The sequence below is a fragment of the Antechinus flavipes genome, chromosome 3, assembly GCF_016432865.1.
Source record: "Antechinus flavipes isolate AdamAnt ecotype Samford, QLD, Australia chromosome 3, AdamAnt_v2, whole genome shotgun sequence".
Lineage (NCBI taxonomy): Eukaryota > Metazoa > Chordata > Mammalia > Dasyuromorphia > Dasyuridae > Antechinus > Antechinus flavipes.
This window is the reverse complement of record NC_067400.1, coordinates 259326136-259350266: the sequence shown is the minus strand read 5'-3', so window position 1 is coordinate 259350266 and position 24131 is coordinate 259326136. Positions and strand designations below refer to the sequence as shown.

Here is a 24131-nt window from a genome sequence, read left to right as displayed (position 1 = left end):
CCTTGGAGTCAGGAAGACAGGGTTGTGTTAAAGATCAAATAAAGGTATAGCATAAAATACTCTGCAAATCTTAAAGGCCTATAGGATATCTAGCTATTATTACTATTATTGTTATTCCTTTACAGGGTGGTGAGCTGGAGTCTGTGTGTTGCTAAGATAGTTTGTAAAAGCCCATGGTCATCCTGCCTCCATGCCTAAGGGAAGTTGAGCAGAGGGTAGAACCTAGCAAGTTTTCACAAATTTCGTTGAATGATAGACAGTATGGCACTTGTTAGCTTTGAAAGCACAAAAAATTACTCACTAAAATATAATAAAACCTGCTTATGCAAACCTGTTTATATCTTCCTAAGTTTCAGGGTTAATGAATTACAGTTTATTAAATACAAGTCATTCTTTCTTTCTTTTTTGTCATTTGTAACAGGAAGGCAGGGAAGGAAAGCCCCCCCCCCAAGTGTTTTTTTATTTATTTAATTTTTTTTCTTTCTTTTCCCCATTTAATAATGTTTTATTTTTTCAATTACATGTGAAGATAATTTTCAACACTCATTTTTCTAAGAGTTTGAGTTTCAAATCTTTTTCTTGTCTCTCTTCCTTCCCTTTCCCTAAAACAGCAAGCAAGCTGATAATAATTAGACATATATATATACACATACATATACAATCATTAAATACTAGCCATGTTGTGAAAGCCATATTGATAAAAAATGAAGAACCATAAGATCTGCAATCAGACTCCATAGTTCTAGATAGTATTTTCCATTCCAAATTTGTTGTAATTGTCTTGGATCATTATATTTTTGAAAGCTAAATCTATCAAAATTAATTATCACATATTGTTGCTCCTTATTCTGCTCACTGCACTCAACATCAGTTAATATGTCTTGCCAAGCTTTTCTGAAATCATCCTGCTTATCATTTCTTATAGCAGAATTATATTCTATACCAATCATATACCACTTGTTCAGTTATTCCCCAATTAATGAGCTTCCTCTTAATTTGCAATTCTTTGTTACCACAAAAAGAGCTACTATAAAAATTTTTATACATGTGGGTCCTTTTCCCTTTTTTATGGTCTTTTTCTCCCTTGGAGAAATTTATAATTGAGATTATAAGATTTAGAGATGACTAGATGATCATTAAAACCTGAATTCAAATCTAGTCTCACTCACTAGTTGTGTAACCTCAGGCAAGTTATTTAATCCTTGTTTGCATCAGTTTCCTCAATTATAAAATGGGAATGATGATAACATCCATCTTCCAGGGTCATTATGAGGATAAAATATAAAATGCTTAGTACAATGCTTGGCACAGACAAAATGCTTAGTAAAGGGTTCTTCCTTTCCCTTCCCCCTTATACTATAATATTATATGACCATAAACAACCAATTATTTATTAAGTACCTATTATATGCTACAAAGGATACATATATAAATATATACAAAGAAAGCTTAAAAAATAAGATAGCTGGGGAATGAGAACACTAGAAATCGAGGAAAGACCAAGAAAGGATTTATGCTGGCAATGGTGATTGAGCTGCATCTTGAAGTAAAGATAAGGAACTGTATTATCACAGGACAGGATATGAATACAAGCCAGTTACAAAGTTGAAAGATGCTATGTTTGGGGTGAGGAATGGAAAGAAAATTAATTTGACAGCATTGCAAGTGAAGGAAAACTATCCAGTGAAAGTGGCCTAAGACCTGAAGGGCTTTAAACTCACACAGTTTTTAGTTTATCCCAAAGATAATAGTTTGGGGGATTTTGTTGGATGGTATCCTATGGTCAAAGTTGCCCTTCCAGGAAAATCAATTGGCAAGTGTTTAGAGATAGATTGGAATGGGGAGAGACTTGAGGCAAAGAGGCCATTTAGGAGGCTGTTTCCATGATTCAGGCAACCCAAGACGATTGGATATTGAATGAGTTCAGTTTTAGTTTAGTTTTAGATTGAAGCTCAGGTAAGAGAATAAGTTTATATCTGTAACATCTATATTTCTCTATATGACAAAATAGATTGGAAAGGAGTGAAGAGTGAATGTGAGGAGAGGAAATAAAGGCAGCAAGTGTTGATAGTGTTTTCAAGAAGTTTGGCTAAGAAAGATACAACAATAACTTGGTAGAATGATGGTGAAGTTTTTTTAAGGACAAAGACTTGGACAGTGGGGAAGTATGATGAAATTTAGAATAAACTAGATATAGGTGAGTAATTTTATAGTTATAGAACTTAAGCTAGTTCCAAACTCTTTCCTACCTCATTTCCACCCTGCCAGGTTCTTTTTTAATCTTAAGGAGAACTATATTCACACTAAATAACATTTTATCTTTCTTGAAACCTTTATTGTAGCTCCTATGTGATGATCTTGTTTGTACCAAATATACTTCTTCTTGATTTACCTTTTTCTAAACAGCACATTTCACCATCTTTTTCCTTCTCTAATTTAATCCTTTGGCTATTAAGAATTTAGCAAGGGTCTACCTTGGAAAAGGGGTATGATTACAATGCATATATAAATCAGGCAGTATGGGATTTCACTCCAGGGAGATACAAAAGATTAGATGACATGTTCCTTTCCCTCAAACTAATAGCTATAATCTAATTGGCAAAAGAGAGAGCCCGAAGCACCTACCCTGACTATTTCCCTGTCATGAAAACACAAAGATGAAGTACAATGTTAAGACATTCAGAGTCTTAAACAAGTTGGACCTCTTTTATAAATGTAGACAAACAGGAAATGTTGTATTAGTCTTAAAGGTCAAAAATTAGGGTGGGGGAGTACTGTTCAAATGCTATTTTTTCAAGGGGTTGGAAAGACCAGGCAAATTATTGAGAGTAAAAGTTGAATGGGAAGGATTGAAAAAGAAGGCTTTTCCTTAGTTTCTTTCTAGAGTAGTATCTCTCTAAATATTTGCTAAACCCAAGAGAGTAAAAACTATTTTACTTATGTAGGCTTTTATATGCTGATGAAGAGGAAAAGAAATTTATTTGGGCAACATGTTTGAGTGAAAGGTCAAATCCCAAATGGCATTTGCAAATGACAATCATTTTCAACTTAATTCAGGAAATTTTGAATCTTGTAGTTCAATCTATTTTTCTTTATCACAATATTAAATCTTTAAAATTATCAATATATTCTATCCCAGAATCTGACTTCTAAAGATCATAATGACATCATCAATATAGGTTCACTGAAAAATTCTAACCTGCCTTTGGGCTCTTCCATGGACCTATATCTGAGCTTTAGAAAGCTCTATAGTTAATCAAAAGTTATTCATTCATTCATTGTCAGTCAACAAGCATTGATTACATGTTTACTAAGTTCCAGGCACTGTTCTAAGCACTAGAAATAAAAAGAATTTTTAAATATATGGCAACCTTTAAGAAGGTTACATTCTAAAGGGAGATAATATGTAATAATTAGGTACATTCAAGATATATACAAAGTAGATAGATAATCTTGGAATAGAAGGCTCTTATATCTGGAGGTACTGAAAACAACCTCGTTAAGAAAATAGGATTTTATATGAAAAACAGGAAAACTGTTTTTTGTTTTTTTTCCCCCCACTGAAACCAGAAAAACTAAGAAATAGAGATTCGGGTAAAAAACATTCAAGTTATAGAGGATCAAGACATGGAGTGTCCTATGTGAAGAACAGATAGCTAACTTTAGTTTGTGTGGAAGGGAATAAATGTGAGAAAACTGAAAAATTAGGAAGGGGTCAGATTATGAAGAACTTTAAATGTCAAACAGAGGAGTTCAAATTTGATCTTGGATGTAACAGCTCCCTAGAGCTCATTGAACAAGGAGTTGATGTGGACTGACCTATTTAAAAAAAAAAATTCACTTTGGCTGAGTGGAAGATGGATTGGAGCAGGGAGATATTTGAAGTAGAGATACCAATTAGAAGACTACGGTCTAGGGGATCGGTGATAAGGACTTGAACCACTGTAGTAGCTGAGTGGGGAGAGAGATATAAGAGATGTAAGACAGAAATCATTAAACTCTTCCAGTGGAATGTGGTGTGAATTTAAGTGAGAAGTAAAGGATGATGTTGATATTGTGGGTAATTGGATGGCTGAGAAGATTGTGGTATCCTCAACAATAACAAAGAAGTTTGGGAGAAGGAAGTTTGGTGGAAAAGAATTAAAGAATTTAAAGGATTTTTTTTTCACAGATTCCAATATACACAAATAAAGAATGCATGAGTATCATAAGAGGTTTGCTTTCAGCTGTTTAAAAGTCACATCTGGTTTTCAAACCACTTGATTCACTGAATTAGTCTGAATAACAATAAAATTCTACGTTATTGAGAACATTTTATATTTTTCAAAGCATTTTCACATAATCTCTACATATTCTCTTTAGAAACTCTAATGCTGAGCTCAATTTGAAAATTAACTTGTAAATTGTACACTAGTTATTGTTTTTCTTGTCTCCTCTTATACTCTTAATGAGTTTGATGCAGATTTTTACTTTAAGTACTTCAAGAGTGAATGATTTCATGCCCCTATGCTTTCTGAAGGCAGCCTCTTCTATCCTTAAGTAGTTCATTAAATACATTGATGTATCAGAAAAGTTATCTTCAGCTTGTGCCTAATCCTCTGGTGATAAGCTATTCAGAACATACTTAAACTGATCCTCAGATGGAAAATAGATATGGTTCATTGACAAGTCCATTCTGGTTAGGGCCTTCTGGAGTTTATATTCCAGTGACAAAACCTTCAAGATGACAGCATGACTTTGATGTCATAATGAGACATCTGAGGATGAGCTGATAATACAGGTTTATTCCTCCCTTTAAAAAGTTTGTTGGCAACTGTGGCACTGGATCCTAACTTCCAAAGAAGCTTTCCATATTTCCATTAGCATTGGTACATTCATTCAATAAGTATTTATTGAGTGCCTATTGTGTGCAGAGCTTTGCTCTAGAAAAGAATGAAATATAAAATTCACAGGATAGCACTTGTCTTTATTGCAACTTGAAGCCCAACAGGCTATACTACAGGTATAGATAATACATGTTAAGTGCTTTAAATATGGGCAAAATATAGTGTTAGATGAGAGCTAAAGGGGAAAATCTTTGCTGACAAGAGGGAATTAGGGAAGGCTACCTGGAGGGGTTGGTATTTGAGTTAGGTTTTAAAGGATGATTTCAATAAGCAAAGTGGATCTGGACATGTTGAGTTCAAGATATCTATAAAATATCTTGTTTTTAATGCTCAACAGGCAGCTAGTGATGTGGGACTGTAGTAGTAAAGTTAATGCTAGATACAAATGGATCTGGGGCTCATCTGAACAGAAGTAATAATTAAATCTATGGAGGCTGATGAAGTCACCAAGTGAAAGACTTTATAAAGAAGAGGACCCAAGACAAAAGACTTCAGGAATACCCACAGGTAAAGGTGTGATATGACGGATATGTTCAGGGGAAAAAAAAGAGAAGAATAAGGAGAAGCCAAATAAGTAGATGAGATGTCAATACATCTCAGAGAAGAAAGAGTAAATATTTAGGAGAATAACAATGTACTCAGGAGTATCAAATTCCTCAGATAGGTCAAGAAGATTGAAAATTAAGGAAAGGCTATTCGATTTATTAATAAAGACATGACCATTGGTGACTTATAAGAGAATAAAGTCATTTTGATATGAGGAATCAAGGATAACAAGGAGAATGAGAATCAAAGAGGAAGGGAGGATATGTTAATTTCCACAAAAATAGGGAAGTTTAGGAGGGTGAGTTTTTGGGGAAAAGATTGCATTATTATTTAGTCATTTCAGTAGCGTCTGACTTCTTGTGACCCCATTTTGGGATTTTCTTGGCAAAGATACTAGAGTAGTTTGCCATTTCCATCTCCAGCTCATTTTACAGATGAGGAAACCAAGGCAGGCAGGATTAAGTAATTTATTCAGTCTGTATTTCTGTATTTGAGGCTGGATTTGAGTCTTCCTGATTTCACTTAGCTCTTCTAACAATACTGTCATCAAAGCCTATCTATGCTTGCTCATCCTATTATTCATTCTTTTCCACTGAAAAATAAAGTGTGTATTCCTGTATGGGTATGTGTAGAGGGGTATGGTTGGCATAAGGAGAACATACTCACTGGTCTCTGCCCCAAAGTGCAGAGCTTCTCCTCTGGAGCATCTATGAGATGATAGGGGGAAGAGGGCAAAGAATGGGGTCAGAGTTTTGCTGCACAGATACTGTGGGTGCCTTAGTCAAGTCCAGTTGTAACTATATTGAGGAGATGCAGCCAAAGAAGGAAGGCCTGTGGTAGGAGGTGATGGAGTGATGATATTAAAGGGGATGATGTTGTTATGAAAGACACAAGTCCAGTGACATAATTCATTTTCCTGCCTTCCTATTGATTGATCACATACATCTGAAGGTTTGGTGACTGCCATTAGATGGCCATGAAAATTGGAAGGATGGGAACCTACTTTGAGATTACTGGAAATTAAAAGAGTAGGGCTTAACCCTACTGCTTGCCACCTACTCAAGGACTATTTAAGAGAGAAAATTGTTGAGAAGAAAGGAAAAGTAAGGACTTGTTATTCTGAGGACTTTGCTATTTCCATACAAACTTGTGATTATTTGCTTTCCTCTAATTCTCTTCTTGGATTTCTATGTAGTACTTTACATATCATTTTAGATACCCCTTCAAAATAGGCAAAGCAAGCATACTGTCCCCTTGTAACAGATAAAGAAACTGAGGCTCAAAAAAATTGAATGACTTGCTCATAGCTAAGTAGGAAGTAAAGTACCATAATTGAGGAAAAAACCCACATTTAAAAAAAAATTAAATATATTATTTTCCCTCAAGTACATATACAGTTATTCCTTCCACATTGTGACTTTCCCCATCATGATTTTGATAGATTAAGGAATGGAATAAGAAATTACATGGGAACTTTTAGGGAGTTTTGGAGAAGCTGCAGATGACATTCAGAAATGTGTGTATAGCATTTCATATTTTTATCTTATAATAATTCAGACTTCTCTGATACAAAGAGAGAGCCAAAAAATTGTACACAGATTTTCCAGATGATGGAAGTGCCAAGTCTCTAACCCCCGAAATGTGGAAAGGATAATTTTAAAAACAATTTAAAATTTTTAAAAAATAATTTTGAATTTCACATTTTCTCCCACCCTCCATCTCCTTCCTCATCATTTAGGAGGCAAGCAATTTGATAAACATTATACATGATATACAAAATATATACAGCTATATAAAACATTCCATATAGTCAAGAGGTGAAAGAAAACAGACAAAACAACTCAAGAAAAATAAAGTAAAAATTATTTTTATTGGGAGAAAACAAACCAGAACAATACAACATGATTATTATAGAATCAATATGAATGATTAGTAATGTCTATGCAGAACCATTACATAAAACTGCATTTTTATTACTATCAAAATGTTTCCATTAAAATTTTTACAAGTATATGAACAGAGGCAAATATGGAGAGGTAAACATTTGAATTTTTTTATTGGCCTTTGGCAAGTGTAGCCTTTACTCCAGATTGGGCATGAAGTTTGAAGAGTCATAGATTAGGAGCTCCTCAAGAGAGGTTGTTTTTTAGCTTTCTTTGTATCCTCAGTGATTACTGCAGTGCATGAAACACATTAGGTGCTAATGTTTATTAACTGATTTTACAAGTTCCTTTTTAAAAAACTCAGTTAACAATAGATTCAGAACCATAAACATAATCATGGGATTTTTGAGCATGGGAAAAAGGGATAAATTTCAACTTCAAGAGGGAAATGTTATCACTGAAAGCAAATTTGTAAGAAGTAATATATAGCTTCAGTTGTTTTCTGGGATCATTGAGTGATAACTGATGGACAGCTGAGAATGGATATTAAGGTCCAATATCCTCTCAATCTGAAGAGATGGAAGAAGGTCTCAGAACATTGGCAGATTTATGGAAGAACATGAAAGCCCTGCACAAGTTGTGAAATGAATTATCAAAAGGAATATGCCATTTGAGATCACAAACTCAATTTTTTTTTAGATTTTTAAAAAATGAGATGTTTTATTTGATCAATGTAAGGAGTTGCCAGCATCCTCCAGCAATAGACATCAGCACCATTTCTGCAGTTTAATATAAAGTTTTGGAGGGTTGCCTCAGATGCAGAAAAGTTAGGGTTATAAGATTGTGTGCCAGAAGTACGGCTTGACAGGCTTCAAGGCCATCTTTCTGTCCACTATGCCACCCAAACTTTCTAAAGGATTTCACAGGTAGGACTGGGAGTGATTTTGGAATATAATCCCTTCATTTCACAGTTTAGAAATCTGAGTTCTGACGAAGTGACTTACTAAGGATCAAAGGTAAAGTGGAAGATGTGGGATTTGGATCCAAGTCCTCTGACAGTGATCTTTGCATTAATAATACTGCATCTCTGCTATTTATCTCTGACACATACTGCTTCTAAGGACACTAGCTCTCGATAGTTTTTTTTGATTTGTTTTTTCCTCTTAATGGAAAGTTCTAGTTATACTTTTTCTGTTGTCTTCTTTTATCCATTACCCTCGTTTTAAACCTCAACTCCAATTTTCATTTTGGCTTTTTTTTTTTTTTTTTTTTTTTTTTTAGTACAATTAGATAACTACTATCTTTTATTAAGTTGGGTTAAATCTGTGGATTTGAAAAACTAACAAGTGGCCTCTGGGACACGCAGGAGAAACCAATTTTGTGAGCCTTGGAGTCTCCACTACGCTTTGTTATAGAGATTAGAGAAGCATTCTGCTTCCAAGATACATCAGTTTCCCCCAGCAAAGTACCCGGCGGGGGGATGGGGAGGTTTAGGCGACTGACGTCACAAAGGGAACCTGCTCTTTGTGTAGACAAAAGGTCAAGTCAAGATCAAGGTTGGTTATGCTTTTTTATGTGTCTCTTCCCTTTCGGGCCTTACTCTCGGATTTTTTGTCCTCGGGGTTCCCCAGGATGGCCGGTCAGGACTTAAGGCTGCCTCTCCTCTAACACGTCGCCTAGAAACCCCAGCCCCAGCGACCCCTTGCCGGGCTTCGAGAGGCTCCGGCCTTGGACTCCGGGCATGCTCAGTAACGAGGGCAGGTGGCGCGTGCCAAAAGGAAGCTTCCCACGGCTCCGGCCCCCAGCCCCTCCTCCACGCTTTTTCCCATGGGTCTTCCAGCCGACTCGTAACAGCAGCGACAGCGCCCGTCCGGCGTTTTAGGGGCCTGAGTGAACCAGTCCGGCCGCCCATCTCCCTATGACACGCGTGCCAGGATAGGGACGCCGCCACCACCGCGGCTGTGCCAGGGCAGGCTTTACCTGACACCCAGTCCCCCTCAGTCCGACACGCCCCTCCCCTCCTCCTCCGCCAGTAGTGAACCAGAGGAGCTCAGCGCCAGCGCCGCCTGGCTCAGGCTATAAGATCTAGGCCCGCGAGACGCCCCAGGGAGGCCGCGAGGAGGCGAGGGGAGTGAAATAGGCTGAGGCTTGGTCTGCGGCTAGGGAGGGCGGGAGCGAGAGCTGCCCAAACCTAGAGCAGGCGGAGGCGGGGCGGGCCGGGCCGAGCCGAGCCAAGCGGGAGCGCTCGAGCCCCCCCTGGCGCGCCGGGTGGCTCAGGCAAGCAGCCCCGCAGCGCCGCGCCGCGCAGCACCGCAGAGCCGAGCCTGTGAGCCCGAGCCGAACGGAGCCGAGCGGAGCCGAGCGCATCCCTAGACCCTTGTCGACCGGCCCAAACCTTTCTTTCCCCCCTCGTACCCTCAGACCGAATCTCTCAGCGGAAGCCACACAACCGTGAGCATGGCGTCCTCGGCTAGGAACACTCCCCCGTCCTCCAGGAAGAGTCGGGACGACGCGATCAGCAAGTGCGACGTGGTCGTCATAGGGGGAGGCATCTCAGGTCAGTCGGGCCTGAGTTGGGCGGCGGAGGTGGGGAGGCGAGACCCCCACCAGCCTGTGGGGCAGGGGCCTTTATTCTCCCCATTTTACAGAGGGGGAAACTAAGGCATAGCAGTGCCCAGGGAGCATGCACTCTATTGCGGGCATGCAAGTTATGGAGCCTGCACCAACATCATCCAGGACCTATAGATTTGGGGCTAGAAGAGGTCTTAAAAAGATCGTAGCGATCTTTAGGCTGACCCACCCATTTTACAAATGAGGAAACTGAGGCAGGACAGCCCAGCCACAAATACCGCATACAGCTTGTGCACCTGACACTGACAAGTTCTTGGGATCACAGATTTGAGTCTGAAAAGTCAAGCAACATCATCTTGGGCCTACCTACACATTTTACAAGTGAGGAAATTGAGGCAGGTAGCCATGACAGGGATTCCAAATGTGAACCTGATATCTACAAGATAATAGGGTCTTATATCCTGGGCCTCACATAAGTAGTGTGCATCGCCTTAGGCCAACCTACTCATTTTTACAGATGAGGAAACTGAGGTTCAGAGCCAAAGTGAGTGACAGGGTAAGATGCATAGTTGGGGGTTGAACTTTGCTCCAATAGAGCTGTTGGAGGTGACCCTTCACTTAGAGAAATGCAAGAGCTTAGTTACATGTGTGCAATGGCATATTTACATATGTAACACATGTGTGTCTATGAGCAGCAACAGTTGGCATCAGCTAGGGCCAGGGCTGCACCTTGGAATCCTGGAGTATATATAGAAAGGAGCTTCAGGGGGTGTCCGGTTATGCAACTGCTTGGGAATCCTATAGTTCTCCTCCCCCCATTGGAACATCTATGCTGGTGCATTTTTATTCCTATTTTAAGTTTTCTTTGCATATATCTCTCCCTCCTAATTCTGTGGCAAGGGAAGATTAGAGGATGGGAGAAAAAGGAGGGATATTATCAAGAAAGGCTCAATAGGGTGGTTATCTTCTGCTCTGAGCCTTTTTTTTTTAAGTTCTCTTGCCCTAAAAAGAGGTTGGAACCCTTAAGAACAAGAAGCAAATGGGTAAAACCTACTCCTCTATTCTTAAAGGATTGCTGGTTTCTGTTGCAGCTCCTTTCTTTACTTACGCCACCTTAATTTAAGCACTCTCAGTGAAAGAGTAGAAGGGCTAGCAAAGGACATGATATCAACAGGTATTTAGACTTGTGTTTTTTTTTTTTTCTTAATTAAGATAACTTGTTCATAAAAGCTCTCAGCATTGTTAACAAGATAATTTCCCTTATGACCTCTGAATTTACTTATAAAATTTTCAGTGCTTTTCAATTCAGAGAGGAACCTAACTTAGGAAACTGGTTTTTTGCCCCATTATCCTAAATGGTCTGTCAATTCTTGATAAAATGCCTGTACTTTAAATAAGAAATTGGGTCTATATGACATCTTTGTGGGCTGGTCAGTATGAAAGTTTGGATACTCATTTATTCCTTCCCAACCCCACAGGAGGGTCTGCTGAAATTGCTAAAAGGTTACCTGTAGCATCTAATTAAAAAGAAAGGCTGGGGATGGGGTTGCAGGGAGTCATAGAGAAGCCATCATCTTGTAGTATCCTTTGGGGAGACCCCATATGCTACTCCCAAATTAATCACAGAAACAGCTTTTTCACTTAAATTGGACATCGGTACTTTGGATCATCAGGATCAAACTACTTTGATATTAGTGGCCATTGTATATAACAGGTGATGCTTTATTAAAAACTTAGAAGGTTTGGCTTTAATGGCAGATGGTTGCTGGCTCTTGTATTGGGTGTGGGGGGTGTGGGAGGGGAGTATCAAACAGTATAGTTTCTGTGTTCTTTAATCTGGAAAAATAAGGATGTAGGCTTTTTAATCTAGTCTTCACACACACACACAAACAAAAAAAGGTAATTTTAGAATCTCTTAAAGAGACATGGGATGGCATCTAGAAGAATGTCTTCCCCATTATCTATTGCCAGTCCTTTGTAATTCAAGCATTAGTTCTTGGATTTCATGTTTTTTAGGACCTGTTTCTGTAGCATCATTAAGGATCTTGTTTCTAATTGTTTGACCACTTTTCTCCTTCCTGGCTCCAAGGTTTATTATTGTTGAGAGAGAGAGAGAGAGAGAGAGAGAGGAGGAGGAGAGAGAGAGAGGAGAGAGAGAGAAGGGGGCGGGAGGAAGGGAGGGAGAAAAGAAAGAACTACAAAGATCTTTTTGCATAGTCATTTTATGCTACACCAGAGGATAGTTTTCTGCCAACATCGACACCAGATAGAAAAAAATTAGGGTCTTTTGCCTTTTTTGATCTGTTATATGTGACTTTAAATGGAGATATTGAAGACGGTAAACCCTTCCAGAGTAGAACTAGAACTAAACAGAAATCAGGTGTATCTTTTGTAAGGTATTTCCCTAATAATCTATGAGGATAGACTGAGTTTTACTGGCATCAAATCTGTAAATTCAAGAACAGATCTTTTCATTACTAAGCAGTGTCCCATGAGTTTATGTATTTCCCCAGCAGCAATTAGTTTTGAGTCCCTAAGATACCATTTAGAAACATTACCAGATGTATGCTTTTACAAATTTCGCTTTGACAATTTTTATATTTTGATAAAAAATAGGTTTTACACAATAGGATTTTAAATGATTTTGAAACACTTTGCATACGCAAAAAAAGTCTATGGTGATATTCATGTTCTTAGTTTTTGTCATTTTAAAATGGAACTTTTATAGATAGGGAAATTAAGACTCAGACAAGCTTGTCCCCAGGTATAAATAGAAGAGATGATTGGTGTATAATAAACATTCCCATTGCTTCCCACTAATTAAAAAAAAAAAAAAAACCTTACTCTATATTGAATGGGAAAATTTTTGCAAAGGAAATAATTTAAGCCATTTTTTTTGGGGGGGAGAGGTAAGTCTTAATTTCCTTTTTGAAATTTTTTTCAAATTGAATAATAATAGTTCAAAATATACTCTCAGCTTTGAACTTCTGAACTCTGTTGAAGGGATATCACTGGTCTCTCTAACTTCTTGAAGCTCCTCTTTTGGTTCTGTTTTTCTTCAACTCTACATCTGGGCCTTTTCTGTTTCTTTGCTTAGAAATGGAAACAGTAGTTATAACCATTCCTATTCTTCCCACAGCAAAAATTTTAGGCATTCCCAAGACTCAATCACCAATCTTTGTTTCTCTTCTATTCCCTTTTCTAGAAGGTAAGCCCTTTCCTGGCGTCAGCTTCTATTGATGACTCTCAAATCAAGGTCTTGTCATCTTACATCAGGTCTTGTCTTTTGTATATACAGCTGCCTTGGAGACATGTATACTTGTATCTTTCCAAGGCATCTCAAATTTATTTCAGAAGACAAAACATCATCTCTTCCTCCAAAACAGAGTAATCCCTCCACCCAATTTCCCATTGTTTTTGCTTTTTTGTTTTTGTCAGTTACATTGCAGTGGCTATTACTCACATAGAATTAAACCTTAAATTTAGTTGTATTTAATCAGTCATAGAGTTCTTTCATTTCTTCCTTTAAAATATTTCTTATATTATCCTATTTTCTTTTCAATTCTCTCTCACCTTAAGCCAATCCTTTATTATTTCAATATCACCTAAGCTGACTTCTTTGACTTTATCCTCATCTCATTCCAACCCATGCTATCTATTGCTCCTAGATAAATTTGTTTTTAAATCTTTCCTGCATTATGTCAGCTCTAAGTACTCCAGGTTTTCCAGACTCTGTTCACAAAATTCAGAAAAATTTTCTCAAAATTCAGATAATTTAACCGTATTTCTTAATTGCTTATCTTTATGGAATTATTTGCTCTGTCCTGTCTGTTTATTCCTTCAAAAATCCACTATGCTTCTTCTTCCCACTTCCATGCCTTCACTCAGCTTTCCTTTACCCTGGATGGTTTCTCTCCTTTCCCCTACCTAAAAATCAAATAACTGAAATTTTAGCATTTATTTAAGGTTTTAAAAATGATTTACTCACAACCCTGTTAGAAACAGGTATTATAAATATTATTAAGGCAGGTAAGTAGTACACTGGATAGAGCCAGGAAGAGATCTTCAAATCTTGCCATTGACACTTACTAGCGGTGTGATCCTGTCAAGTCATTTTACCTTGTTTCCCTCAGTTTCCTCATTTGTAAAATGATCTGGAGAAGGAAATGACAAACCGCTCTAGTATCTCTGCCAAGAATACTCCAGATGGAGTCACTGAATGAATCAATAACATACTGACACTAGTCCTTAATGTAACCTCACAATTCACATAGCTTTAGGGCACATAAGTTGAGCCTACATAAGGAAATAGCAAACACTCCAGTGTCTCTGTCAAAAAAACTCCAAAGGAGTGGCAATGAGTCACACATTACTGAAAAGATTGAATTACAGAAATATTATTATCCACATTTTATAGATGAAGAAATTGAGGCTCAATGAAACATGCCCCATGAACACACAGTTTGCTGGTATCAAAAGCAGAAATTGAACCCATCTTTGCCAGGTTCAAGTTCTGCTAGAAATGCTACTTCTTCCATAGGCGTAATCTATCTTCCATCTTTCTATGGTCCCTTCCAGTTCTAAAGTCAGAATCTTTTTTATTATTTCCAAATCTCTTTGATTTCTCCAATCCTTCATGATCTCTTTCTCTGAAATCCTCTGACACTTAAAGTCATTATTATTTAATTTTACTTAATTTTATTCTTGGGGACTTGTGGTTTTTGCTTTTGTTTTCACCTGTATTTTACTTCCCTGGCTAGAAAGGTTAGATTTTTTGAGAGATGCCAGAAGCCCACCTTACACTTCTTTGAAAGTCGTTGTCAGAGCATTAAGCATATAGTAGATGCTCAGGAAATTTTTACTTTAAAATAAGTTTTATTCATGTTGTCTGCTTTTACTTCACAGCAATTTCTTGGGAAGGGGGAAGAGCATTCTTCCCCATTAAACCCAATGTTATAACAAAAAAAGCATAAAATATAATGATCAAGTCAGAAAAGTTATATAATACTCTATATTCCATTAGTTTCCTGTCTCTCTTCCTTGAGAAGGAAGATCATATAGAGCTGGGATAGACCCTAGAAAATATAGTTAAACCATTTTATTTTTTATAGCTAAGGAAACTGAAGTTTAGTGATGATTTGCCAAAAGTCTCATAATTATTAGATGTCAAAAATAAGACTTGAAATTAGGTCTTCTCTTTTAAGTTTTACCATCCATTTTTCTTAAGGGACCATCACTGGTTTTCTCAGTTACTCAAAATTTAATTTCCTTTTAGTGATCTCATTTAAGCTGTATTGTATTGTCATTGCTCTATTATTCTTTTGGTCCTGCTACTTTCTTGATATATAGAAGTATAGAACTTTCTAGGTTTTTCTTTCTGTCCTTGACTACCCAGTACTTGGATTGCTGGGTTTCTAGTATAATTCTAAATTGAACTTCACAATGGTTGTATCAATTAGGTGGCTTTCACCAATTGGTATGTTAGCCTGCCTGTTTTTTCATAGTTTCTCCAAAATTGATTGCTCCCACTTTTTTGTCATCCTCATTGATTTGTTCTGTATGTTATAAAACTTCACATTTGTTTTTTTCTGTATTTCTTTTACTGCATGATTTCATATGATTTTCATATTTTATATCAGTAAGTAATTGTTGATTGCATATAGTTGGGAATATTGAGAATGTATTTAGACATGTATGGGATGTAACCCTTTCTTCCCTTTCCTTTCCCTCTCCCTCTTTCAACAGATCACATCAGGGTGACAAATGTCCAGGGAAAACTTCTCTCAGTTAATAGGATCCTTTCTCAAAAAACTCTGAACATGCTGCAAATGTAATTTATATCTTAAAATTAATAAAAAATCTCTGTGTTCTAACAGGATTTATTTTGTACTTCTTTATATGTTATATTTATTAGATAATATATTTTATAGAAAGTTAAAAGGCTTGAGTCCTTGAATTCTAGGAGAACAATATCTTAAACTCATAGCATTTTTGCAAACAAGACATAATGATGAGGATTGTAATGAATTTTTTAGTACTTTTTATGTTTGGATTTTGTAAATAATTGGCCGGAGATCTGGAAGGGGATTTGAAAGTAATTGAAAAAGAAAATTAGATGATTAGAAGCTTAATTTACATTGAATAATAGTCTCCCTGAATTATAACTTTTGCTATATCTCCAATTCTTTATTGAATTTGACATCAATTCCTGTGGAGAATATCCATCTATTAATTGATTTATTAGGTTTATAGTACTTGAGTATGGAATGCTTAATGCTAGGTCATTTGTTGTTTTGTGTAGTGTGAACATACTCATACACAGAGTGTGATCTTAATTAGCTTATAAAGCACAAATTTAAACTGCATTTTAAAAATGTTCACCGTGTGTTTTGTGCTAGACACTGGCAAAAGTTCTGCTCTTAGAATGTTCAGTCTAACTGGAAGATAGGACAAATAAACAGCCAACTATAATACCTAATAAGTGCATAATTAGAGATGCACATTAAATGTTATGAGGAATTTGTAGGGAAAAAAAGGTCATAACTGGTACAGGGGCAGGGATCAGGGAAGGCTTTTGGATATGTGAGACATTGTGATGTAGGGCAATTCTTCACTCTGCTACTTGTACTGTGGACAAGTTACTTCCTATCTGGACCTAGGTTTCTTCCTCTTTATAATGAAGGGGCCAGACTAGATGATCTCAATCCCTTAGGCGCCTTCCAGCTATATATCCTATGATCAGATATGGATGTAGGAATACTAGTAGGAAAAAAGTAGAATGAAGGAGTCTTTTTTGTTGGTCTTCATCCTGTGTATGTTGTTGTCAGTCCCTTGTAAGGAAGTATTGTTTATGGATTTTCTCTTCTGAAGCAGCACTATCTTCTATATTAAAGACAGAATTGAATACTTTGATTTTAAAGATCCTGTGAAATATAATCAGATTTGTTACTATTTTAGATTCCAATTTCTTACAAAATCACTAAATTCTATATACAATTGTGATGTTTTATATTTTGTGTTTCTTTTCTATCATCTTTAACTTTTCCTTAAGAATTTATCATTTGCATTGTGTGAAAATCAACCATGATAGACTTAGCTCTTTTCCAAAATACAGTCATCCAAGACAATTTCAGGAGACTTGGGATGTAAAATGCCATCCATATCCAGAGAGAGAGAACTATGGAGACTGAATATGGATTGAAGTACATATTTTCACCTTTTCTGTTTTTTTTTCTTGTGTTTTTTTCCCTTTTATTCTGATTCTTCTTTCACAACATGACTAATATGGAAATGTTTATTTACATGATCATACAAATAAAGCCTATATTGGATTGCTTGCTGTCTTGGGGAGGAGGGAGAGAAAGAAGGGGAGGGAGAAAAATTTGAAACTCAAAATCTTAAAAAATAAATGTTGAGAACTATCTTTATATGTAATTGGAAAAAATTACCTCTTAGTGCAAACCCCCCCCCCCAAAGAAAACATCATTTATTTGATGCTACACTCTCTGATACTGAATTGTGATCCTAATATATTAGTAGTTTTGCTTAACCCCTAGGGAAATACTTTGATATCACTCTCCTACTTTTTCTGTTTATAAAATCTTAGTTTATAATTGGAAGGAACTTTAGAAACCATCTAATTCAACACTCTAATTTTATAGAATGAGACCAAGGACATATAGCTAAAAAATTGCAGAACCAGGATTCATACCTCATTCCATAAGTAAAAGTGAATATTAAAACTCTACCCAGATGACTGTTCACTCTATCTACTACTAATCTTGGTGTGGTGTGATATATGATATAGAGAAAGAAAACAGTCTGTAATTAGAGAGCCTCAATTAAAATTCTGCCTGGATCAGCAAAAATATAAGCAATGAATGGGAGCCAGTAACCTGATATTTTAAATGTTAAACCTCAAAGCAAAAAAGAAGGATTCCAACTTGAATCTCTACTATCATTGCAAAATAAAGCAAATCTTCAGAGAAGGATCTCTTCCTTCTTTTGCCCCTCTCCTTCAGTATCTGAGCAATACAAGGATATGATATATATCTGTAATGAGGTAATGAGGGAGAGAGTAGTGTAGAAAAGAGGAATAATAAACATGTGGCCAAGGATGTGGTATCATTATTGATATTGATATGTTGCATTTTCACTTCTATAGATGTCTTAGGCTTGAAAATTTTCATTTACATACCTGGTAATATTAAATAGGCCTACTGTTTCGATCAGTTGTTTTAATACTTCCAAAAGTGGAGCACAAAACAATAATATCTATAGTTTGCATAAACTTTTTTTAACAATGTTAACTTCAGGAATGAGAAATTGGGCAGTGACTATTTGTGCTAGTTTGATATTATTGAGTATTTTCACATATTAAAAAAATTCTTACATATTCTGTTTGAACTAAAAGTGAAAAAAACTTCCATAGATTTCATATATGCTTAATTATGTTTGTGAGCATTCTTTATTAGGATTATTATTTGTATATGTGTATATGTATATATGTATATATACATGAATATTATATATGTGTATGTGGTATTGTTCAGTCTTAAGTCTTGTCTGATTGTTTTTGACCCTATGGACCATGACATCCTAGGTTCTTCAGATCTGAGGGCTTGTCTTTTTTTTCCCTTTTTTAATTAAAGCTTTTTTACTTACAAAACATATGCATTGGTAATTTTTCAACATTGACCCTTGTAAAACCTTCTGTTCCAAATTTTCCGCTCCTTTCCCTCATCCCATCCCCTAGATGGTAGGTAGTCCAATACATATTAAATATGTTAAAATATATTAAATCCATTATATGTATACATATTTAACCATTTATCTTGCTGACAAGAAAACTTGGATCAAAAAGGAAAAAAAAACCTGAGAAAAAAACTAAAATACAAGCAAACAACAACAGAAAGAGGGAGAATGCTATGTTGTGAACCACACTCAGTTCCCACAGTCTTCTCTTTAGGTATAGATAGCTTTCTTCATCACTCAACAATTGGAACTGGTTTGAATCATCTCATTGTTGAAAAGAGCCACATCCATCAGAATTGATTATCTATATATAGTCTTCTTGTTGCCATGTATAATGATCACTTGGTTCTGCTCATTTCACTTAGTATCACTTCATGTAAGTCTCTCCAAGCCTCTCTGAAATCATCCTGTTGGTTGTTTCTTACAGAACAATAATATTCCACAACATTCAAATTTATTCAGCCATTCTCCAATTGATGGGCATCCATTCAGTTTCCAGTTTCTTGCCACTACAAAAAAAGGCTGCCACAAACATTTTTGCACATGTGGGTCCCTTTCCTTCCTTTAAGATCTCTTTGGGATATAAACCCAGTAGAAACACTATTGGATCAAAGGATACGCACAATTTGATAACGTTTTGAGTATAGTTCCAAATTGCTCTCCAGAATGGTTGGATCTGTTCACAACTTCACCAACAATGTATCAGTGTCCCAGTTTTCCTACACCCCCTCCAGTATTCTTAATTATCTTTTCCTGTCATCTTAGCCAATCTGACAGGTGTGTAGTGGTATCTGAGTGGTCTTAATTTACATTTTTCTGATCAATAGTAATTTGGAGCATCTTTTCATGTGACTAGAAATATTTTCAATATCTTCATCTGAAAATTGTTTATTCATATCCTTTGACTATTTATCAATTGGAAAATGGCTTTATTTTTTATAAATTTGAGTCAATTCTCTGTTTCAGAAATGAGGCTTTTATCAGAACCTTTGAATGTAAAAATGTTTTCCCAGTTTATTGTTTCCCTTCTAATCTTGTCTGTATTAGGTTTGTTTGCATAAAAACTTTTTAACTAAATAAAATCAAAATTATTTATTTTGTGGTCAATCATGATCTCTAGTTCTTCTTTGGTCACAAATTCCTTCCTCCACAGATCTGAGAGGTAATAATATCATTCTTTATGTCTAGATCATGAATCTATTTTGATCTTATCTTGGTGTATGGTGTTGGCTGTGGGTCAATGCCTAGTTTCTGCCATACCAGGTTCCAATTTTCCTAGTTTTTGACAAAAAGTGAATTCTTGTCCCAAAAGCTCTGGGGTCTTTGGGTTTGTCAAATATTAGATTGCTATAGTCATTCACTATTTTGTCCTGTGAACCTAACCTATTCTACTGATCAACTGCTCTATTTCTTAGCCAGTACCAAATGGTTTTGATGACCACTGCTTTATAATATAGTTTTAGATCTGGTACAGCTAGGCCACCTTCATTTGCTTTTCTCTTCATTAATTCCCTTGAAATTCTTGACCTTTTGTTCTTCCAGATGAGTTTTGTTATTTTTTTTGGTAGGTCAGTAAAATAGTTTCTTGGGAGTTTGATTGGTATAATAGTAAATAAATAGATTGATTTAGGGAGTATTGTCATTTTTATTATATTTGCTTCGAACTATCCAAAAGCATTTGATATTTTTCCTGTTATTTAGATCTGACTTTATTTGTGTGGAAAGTGTTTTATAATTTTGCTCATATAGTTCCTGACTTTCTCTTGGCAGATAGATTCCCAAATATTTTTAGACTATTAGCAGTTATTTTAAATGAAATTTCTTTTTGTATCTCTTGTTATTGAATTTTGTTAGTGCTATATAAAAATGCTGAGGATTTATGTGGATTTATTTTGTATCCTGTACCTTTACTAAAGTTGTGGATTATTTATAATAGCTTTTTATAGAATCTCAGGATTCTTTAAGTATACCATTATATCATCTTCAAAGAGTGACGTATTCCTCCATTTCACTTAGGTTATCAAATTTATTGGGATAAAGTTGGACAAAATAACTCCTAATTACTACTCTAATTTCCTCTTCATGGGTGGAAAGTTCTTCCTTATCATTTTTGAGACTAACAATTTGATTTTCCTCTTTCCTTTTTCTAATCAAATTAACTAAAGATTTATCTGTTTGTTGTTTTTTTCAAAAAGTCAACTCTTAGTTTTATGTATTAATTAATAGTTTTTTTACTTTCATTTTATTAATCTCTCCTTTTATTTTTAGAATTTTAAGTTTGATATTTGATTAGGGGGTTTTAATTTGCTCTTTTTCTAGCTTTTTTAGTTGCAAGCCCAATTCAGTGATCTTCTTTCTCTGTTTTATGCAAGTAATCATCTAGAAATATAAAATTTATACTTATTACCAGTTTCATTGCATCTTACAACTTTTGGTATGTTGTCTTATTATTGTCATCCTCTTGGATGAAATCATTAATTGTATCTATGATTTGCTGTTTCATCCATTCATTCTTTAGGATGAGATTATTTATTTTCCAATTACTTTTTGGTCTATTTTGCCTTGGATTTTTATTGAATATAATTTTTATTGCATCACGATCTGAAAAATATGCATTTACTATTTCTGCCTTTTTGCATTTGATTTTGAGGTCTTTTATTGGCCAATATATGGTCAATTTTTGTATAGGTTCCATGAACTGCCAAGAAGAAAGTGTACTCCTTTGTGTCTCCATTTAGTTTTCTCCAAAGATCTATCATACCTAACTTTTCTAGTGTTCTATTTACATCTTTAACTTTTTTCTTGCTTATTTTGTTTTGTTTTATCTAGTTCTGAGAGTGCAGGGTTGAGATCTCCCAGTATTGTAGTTTTGTTGTATATTTCTTTTTGTAACTCTTATAACTTCTTTAAGGAATTTAGATGCTACACCATTTGGTGCATATATTTTTTATTTTATTTTTTGTTATAGCTTTTTATATTACAAAACATATGTATGGGTAATTTTTTAACTTGACCCTTGCAAAAACTTCTGTTTCAACTTTTCCCCTCCTTCCCTTCACCTCTTCCCCTGGATGGCAAGTCGTCCCATATATGTTAAATATGTTAAAGTATATGTTAAATACAGCATATGTATACACATATTTATTACAGTTATTTTGTTGCACAAGCAAGATCAGATTTTGAAAGAAAATAAAAATAACCTGAGAAGAAAAAAGCAAAAACACAAGCAAACAACAGAAAGAGTGGAAATGTTATGTTGTGGTCTGTACTCATTTCCCAGGGTATCTGGGTGTAGCTGGTTCTGGGTGCAGCTGGTTCTGTTCATTACTGATCAGTTGGAACTGATTTGGATCCTCTCATTATTGAAGAGAGCCATGTCCATCAGAATTGGTCATCATATAGTATTGTTGTTGAAGTGTATAATGATCTCCTGGTTCTGCCCATTTCACTTAGCATCAGTTCATATATATCTATCTTTCCAAGTCTCTCTGTATTGATCCCACTGGTCATTTCTTACAGAACAATAATATTCCACAACATTCACATATCACAAATTATTTAGCCAATCTCCAATTGATGAACATCCCTTCAATTTCCAGTTTTTAGCCACTACAAAAAGGGCTGCCACAAACATTTTTGCACATATAAGGGTCCCTTTCCCTTCTTTAGTATCTCTTTGGAGTACAAGCCTAGTAGTGACACTGCTGGATCAAAGGGTATGTACAGTTTGATAACTTTTTGAGTATAGTTTCAAATTGCTCTCCAAAATGGTTGGATCCGTTCACAACTCTACCAACAATGTATCAGTGTCCCAGTTTTCCCACATCCCCTCCAACATTCATCATTGTCATCTTAACCAATCTGACAGGTGTGTCATGGTATCTCAAGAGTTTTCTTAATTTGCATTTCTCTGATCAACAATTATTTGGAACACCTTTTTATATGACTTAGAAATAGTTTCAATTTCTTCATCCGAAAATTTTCTGTTCATATCCTTTGACCATTTATCAATTGGAGAATGGCTTGATTTTTTAATAAATTTGAATCAATTCTCTATATATTTTGGAGATGTGGCCTTTATCAGAACCTTTTTTTCCCAGTTTATTGCTTCTCCTTCTAATCTTGTCCACATTAGTTTTATTTATACAAAAGCTTTTTAACTTAATATAATCAAAATTTACTATTTTGTGATCAATAATGACCTCCACTTCTTTGGTCACAAATTCCTTCCTCCTCCACAGGTATGAGAGATAAATGATCCTATGTTCTTCTAATTTATAATCTCATTCTTTATGTCTAAATCATGAGCCCATTTTGATCTTATCTTGGTATATGGTGGTAAGTATGGGTCAATGCCTAGTTTCTGCCATACTAATTTCCAATTTTCATAGCAATTTTTGTCAAATAATGAATTCTTATCTCAAAGGCTGTGAAAGCACAGAAAAGAAGGGAGGTGATCACCCCCCCCCAACTTCTCGGGAAGGGAGGTGAAAGCACTAAAAAGGAGATGATCACGCCCTCCCTGACATCTCAGGAAGGGAGATGAAAAGCACCAAAGAGAAGTGGGGGTTGCTAGCGGGTCTCTGGGCTGAAGGGTTTTATTAGAAACAGCTATGCACAAACCCATCATCATGGGAGATATTACATAAGCACAGAGCAATAATGCACAGGCTATTAGTAATGACTCTCCCCACAACCAGTGCAGGCTCAATGCGGTGCAACAAACATAAATTGTACATGTAAGTAGTGATATAACAAACAAAATGAGTCAATCTGGTATTGTAAGAGATTTCTAGAAGTCCTAGAAGGAGGGTATGTAAACAACAGTCACACATATGCCTTTCTCAAGAGCCAAGAAATAGTCCAAAACCAATCTATTGTCCATTGCTTCATGTGTCAGGGAATCCAATGATCCCCACAAGTTTTTGAAGTCATGCAATAGTCTTTTTATGTGTTAGGGAACCCAATGATTTCAGCAGATTTTGAAGTCCTGCAGCAGTCTTATCATTTCTCAGAAAAATCCAATGATTCCTGAGGGTTTTGAAGTCCTACAACAGTCTTATCATGTCTCAGAGAATCCAGTGATTCCTGAGGGTTTTGAAATCCTACAACAGTTTTATCATGTCTCAGAGCAGGGGTCCTCAAACTTTTTAAATAGGGGGTCAGTCCATTGTCCCTCAGACTGTTGAAGGGCCAGACTATAGTAAAAACAAAAACTTTGTTTTGTGGGCCTTTAAATAAAGAAACTTCATAGTCCTGGGTGAAGGGGATAAACATCCTCAGCTGCCGTATCTGGCCCACGGGCCATAGTTTGAGGACCTCTGTCTCAAAGAATCCAATGATTCCTGAGGGTTTTGAAGTCCTACAACAATCTTATCATGTCTCAGAGATTCCAATGATTCCCGAGGGTTTTGAAGTCCTACAACAATCTTATCATGTCTCAGAGATTCCAATGATTCCCGAGGGTTTTGAAGTCCTACAACAATCTTAT

At 36.0% G+C, this 24131-nt stretch overlaps 1 protein-coding gene across 3 annotated transcripts in view; it reads left to right on the top strand.

Moving 5' to 3' along the window:
• Nucleotides 1-5374: 5374 nt before the first annotated feature.
• LOC127553905 (amine oxidase [flavin-containing] A-like) overlaps nt 5375-24131 on the top strand; it is a 118366-nt gene continuing 99609 nt past the window's right edge. The window contains exons 1-2 of one of the 3 annotated variants that reach the window (XM_051984994.1): nt 5375-5393; nt 9737-9872. In XM_051984994.1, coding sequence (XP_051840954.1) covers nt 9773-9872 — 100 coding nt within the window. In that variant the 5' untranslated portion in view covers nt 5375-5393; nt 9737-9772. Of the gene's footprint in view, nt 5394-8661; nt 8872-9736; nt 9873-11032; nt 11061-24131 lie in introns of those variants that run through there. The other 2 variants (XM_051984993.1, XM_051984995.1) reach the window with 2 other exon arrangements.